The sequence below is a fragment of the Stomoxys calcitrans genome, chromosome 2, assembly GCF_963082655.1.
Source record: "Stomoxys calcitrans chromosome 2, idStoCalc2.1, whole genome shotgun sequence".
NCBI classification, from domain to species: domain Eukaryota; kingdom Metazoa; phylum Arthropoda; class Insecta; order Diptera; family Muscidae; genus Stomoxys; species Stomoxys calcitrans.
In genome coordinates, this window is record NC_081553.1 from 165,506,885 (window position 1) to 165,512,226 (window position 5,342).

A 5,342-nucleotide genomic window follows, 5' to 3' on the forward strand; every position below is an offset into this window, starting at 1 on the left:
ACCAAAGTGATCACGTTGTGAAAGATGGAAAGCATTCATCCAGCGTGTTAGATGTACGATCCATATGTGAAGCGAATATAGATTCGGATCATTACCTTGTTGCAGCAAAGGTTCGCACCCGTTTGAACATGGCGAGGAAAGTACGATCTGACACTGCATCGAAGCTGGACATTGAAAAGCTGCAAACTCAACAAATAGCAGCGGCATACTCCACTCGACTGATCCAACTGCTTGATGAAAGCACTCCTTGTTCCGATGATATAATCGAGCAGTGGCAAACTATTGCCCATTTCATGGAAAATGCCGCGAAATCCGTACTTGGGTACCTAATGCCTCCTCCAAGAAACCCATGGTACGACCAAGAGTGTCGAGATGCTACTGAAGCCAAGAATGCGGCATATAAGGCAACCCTGCAATCAGTAGCAACGCGCCAGAATTCCGCCCTCTAGAGGCTCCAAAAGTCAAGACCCAAGATTGGTATATATGGCAGCTATATTAAAACATAGACCGATTTGAACCATACTTACTGCAGTTGTTGGAAGTGATACCGAAACACTAGAAGTCAAGATCCAAGATCGGTTTATTTGACAGCTATGCCAGTTTATGAACCGATTTGAGTCATACTTAGCACAGTTGTTGGAAGTGATACCAAAACACTACGTGCAAAATCAGTCAAATCGGACGAGAATTGCGCCCTGTAGAGGTTCAAGAAGTCAAGACCCAAGATCGGTTTACATGGCAGCTATATCAAAACATGGACCGATTTGGCCCATTTACAATACCAACCGACCACACTTATAAAAAGGATTTGTGCAAAATTTCAAGCGGCTAGCTTTACTCCTTCGAAAGTTAGCGTGCTTTCGACAGACAGACGAACGGACATGGCTAGATCGACTTAAAATGACATGACGATCAAGAATATATATATATTTTATGGGGTCTCAGACGCATATTTCGAGGTATTACAAACAGAATGACGAAATTAGTATACCCCCATCCTATGGTGGAGGGTATAAAAAGAGAATGTTAAAAAAATGTTGACATCTTAATACCGTCAAACCTGGTCGGGTTTTAACAGCTGTTCGCTTGAGAACATCTTTTAAATCCGCCTTAATTTAAGTTTTGGCAGAATATGTACAGTTGGTTTTTGAGCCTTTCACTTTAAAAACATTTTATTGTTGTAGTGCTATCATTGAGGTATTTTTAATTAGGGACCAAACTGGCTATATTTTCTATTTAACTACTTGCGATATTGGGGTGGTTTAAATATGTGTAAACTCACCAGAAGCAACTTCATTGTGAACGAGTACTGTATGGTGTGCGATGTCGGTAATGTGAATAATTGATCCTTATTAGTAATTTTTTAGGAAAACGCACGCCCATTTACGGTGAATGCAGCTAGTTACAGGAACATGATCTAAGATTTTTTCTTCCAAGCATGATGAAACCACAGCACGGGACTCAATGAATTTTTATCTACATTTCCTCCAAGTTTTATTAATCGGTGAATGAGCAATGGGGGTCACCGTTTACCCGATGCCATTTTCAAGACTGCATGAAAAAACTGGAATATTGTATTCTCAAATAAAAAAATAAATTAAAACAATAACCGAAGTACTTTTGTTTTTGTTTACTCACAAATAAGTAAATTTCTCTGTGTCACAAACATAAAACACGGCAGAAAATACCTCTTTTTATTTGCCTTGGTTTGAGTCACTAATCAATATCGCCAAAAGTCGATGAATGGATTTTATAATCGATAACTCGATTTTTCACCACCAAAAATCTACTTTGAAAGTAGTATAATCGAAACAAATCGACTTTTAGGATCCCTATACCATCATTATTCATAAATAAACAATGGAAAAAAGTGGACAAAAATCAATATACTCGTAGTTCTTAATATTGGAACAAACCCACGCTTCATGTGCATTTGATGTTAATGAGCATTTATTTCACTGTGCCTTCTGTGTGATACGATCTGTGTTCTCATACTACTACAACTCATACTATCTCTTCCCCATGTTAATGTAAACTAATCCTGCAACAAAATGCCTTTATCGAAATGCTTTCCTTGTCTGCAATTCAAGAACGAGGAGGTCATAACAAAGCTAGATTACAGCAATACTGTACTCACCGATATGTTCCCTTTGGTTTGGCAGCATGAACGAACTTTGGAAGAGCTGAACTTAACGTCCACCCGTATAAACAACCTCCCGCCCCAGCTCTTCTATTGTCTGGGGCTGAAGATTCTAAATGCCAACAACAACAATATAGAAAACATACCCGAGGCGGTGGGCACTCTGCGCCAGCTCCAGCAATTGAATTTAAATCGCAACTATATCTCCAGTGTTCCCGAAAGTATTAAGTCCTGCAAGCATTTGACGCACTTGGATCTTAGTTGTAATACATTACAACGCCTTCCTGATGCAATTACGTCCTTAATATCTCTGCAGGAGCTGTTGTTGAACGAGACCTATATGGAATTCCTGCCGGCCAACTTTGGTCGCTTGGTGAATCTGCGAATTGTGGAATTGCGGCTTAATAGTTTGGTTTCGCTGCCGAAGTCCATGCAGCGCTTAGTTAATTTGCAAAGGCTGGACATTGGCGGAAATGAATTCACCAAGTTACCGGAAGTCATTTTTGAGCTGAAGCAATTACGTGAGTTCTGGTTTGATTTCAATCAAATCCGTGTCATACCACCAATGGTGGGCAAGCTGCGGGAGCTGCAACACTTTGAGGCGAATGGGAATTTCATAAGCTCCCTTCCAAATGAGATTAGCAGTTGGCACAATTTAGAGGTGATCTCTATATCCACCAACGACCTTTCCACATTCCCTTTTAGCATAGGCATGCTAAAATCCCTTGTTACTTTTAAGTGTGAGTCTAATGAGCTCACCGAACTACCCGATAGTATATCAAATTTGCATAATCTCGAAGAGTTGGTTATAAGCCACAACAAAGTTAAACGTTTGCCCAGCACCATAGGCATGCTGAGGAAATTAAGATACTTGTTTGCCGATGACAATGATCTCCGTCAACTGCCCGAGGAGATATGCTCCTGTTCCAATCTCAGCGTTTTAAGTGTGAGCCGCAATAAAATCACGGAATTGCCTAGCAATATTGGCCACTTGCGGCAGCTGAAAGTATTAAATATTGTACAAAATCATATAGCCACGTTACCAGTGTCGGTATTTAGTTTGGTTAACTTAACATCGCTATGGATAAGCAACAATCAAGCCCAGCCGTTAGTCCCCTTGCAATATGTGGATGCCACAAAGAAAACACATTTGACCTGCTTTATGTTGCCTCAACTGGGTTCTAAACAAACCCCTCGGAATAGTGATGAGACAGAAGAATTGTACAACAGCATAAGGCGGCAGGCGCCTATCACACCAGCCAATAACTGTGTAAGTCCCACTCGCCGCATATGCTTTGCCGAGGAGACCACAATACTCAATACAAATCAAACTTCGCCCACGTTAGGCCAGACTACGGGGAAGACCAGTGATAACAATATACAGCCAACCACATCCTCTCTTCCTATTCCCTCAAACAATGCGTATGGTGGCAGTGGTACGACACAGACAAGAGATAATGTTAACTTTGTACCTGCAGGACCTAAGGATTTTCTAATGCGATCACCAACGCCATATCCAAAGGAGCTACGGCTCATGGCAAAATATCTACGACGCAATCAACATAAGCCCTTCGAAGAACAATTTCAGGCTGAAGTCGGAGGAGAGGAAGCTATAGCGATGGCGGATGATCAGCAAGAATTTGTTGAATTTGTGCCAAGCAGTCAGTCTGCCACATACGTTACCAATTATGCTTTGCACCATGCCGCTGCAGACTCGGCCCATCACATTTTTCAAGCACATGCTTCGAATGCCAATTGGCAGCAAGTGCCAGTGGCTGAAAGTGAGCAACGTAATAGCTTAGCAATACCGAATGGGAATATCTATTATGAAAATGGTTACAATTTACCAACCTACAATGGACCGATATACCAACAAGTGCCACAATCCACACACTCCCAACAGGAATACTATTACCAACATGCCGAGCACAACCAGTTACAATCCCAAACACCAGAACAAATCTATTATCATTCCAACATAACTCCTATGGTGGAACAAATGACTTTAGAACCTACCAATGGCAATGGCTTGTTGGATCCTCCACCTTATCATATTGCTAGAAGTTTTACCAAAAAGACACCAGAAGATTTGACAAATTATGAGGTAATACGACAAAAGCAACAACAACATGCCTATTCAAAAACTGATAATATCAACGTACATTCCCATGCCATATACCAAATGATTCAACCGTTAGCAAAGGAAACCGACTACCAGAATAACTTAAAAACTGCCCATATTACCTATGACGATGACAACCCAGTTACAGTGACACAGAATTCTCTAAAAGAACAAAATAACCACCAGACAGACGAAGAGGTACATGAACGCGATTCAACTGTTCAAAAGGAAAACAATAATCCAATGGACAATGCTAAGGCTGCACCAATGACAGCCAAGAACAACAGTAACACTCTCAAAAGTAAATCCCCATGGCTTTTTGGGGCGCACAAAAATCCAACCGTTAAACAAATCTCTTTGAAATGGGAAAACCAAAGAGGTTTCGACATAGATATACTGCCCAACAAAGAAGGCATCTACGTCATATCGACCACGCCGGACACGGAAGCTTCGCGTCTACTGTGCTTGTATGACAAATTGCTCGATGTGGATGGAAATGATTTTACTAGTATTACCATAAGCGAAGCTCGCCGACTATTAAATAATACTGGAAATATTATAAGCATCATGCTATCGCGTAGATAAACCCAAAGCTAGCATTTCTTCTGTCTGCTCTCTATCTCTTTCTAAAACTTCATAACTCATGGGTGAATTACTAATGCAGCTAATAGGAGAGCTATTCAGTAGCCATAGAAGAGTGAATAGTTGCAACACCGCGCATTGCAATAAGAGGATTGACAACCTATGAACGGCGTCATCTCTACAATTTTAATCATGTGCAAAAATAAGTCTGAGACACCTAGTGTTACATTACAACAACAACAAGAACAAAAAAAATTTAATATAATAAATATTAATAAAAAAAAAAGAAAACATCCAATAAGATTTATTAGAAAATCAGAAGAACCATACGATATAAAAGTTGCCCTAACAGTTTCATAAACGCAAGGGAACGTTTAGTAGCTAATTGTGTCGTGTAGACCCTTTGACGTAACTAAGACTTACCATAGCCATAGATCCTTTACTTAAACTTAACAAGGGGAAGCGATAACAACAGTATGTGCTGCCCTATTCAATATT

At 40.4% G+C, this 5,342-nt stretch overlaps 1 protein-coding gene across 1 annotated transcript; it reads left to right on the forward strand.

Annotated features, from left to right (window-relative positions):
- Nucleotides 1-1,816: 1,816 nt before the first annotated feature.
- On the forward strand, nt 1,817-5,089 carry LOC106085819 (protein lap1). The gene has a single exon (XM_013250242.2). It carries the CDS (start codon nt 2,052-2,054, stop codon nt 4,845-4,847), a length of 2,796 nt encoding a protein of 931 aa, XP_013105696.2. The 5' UTR covers nt 1,817-2,051; the 3' UTR covers nt 4,848-5,089.
- The last annotated feature ends 253 nt before the right edge of the window (nt 5,090-5,342 follow it).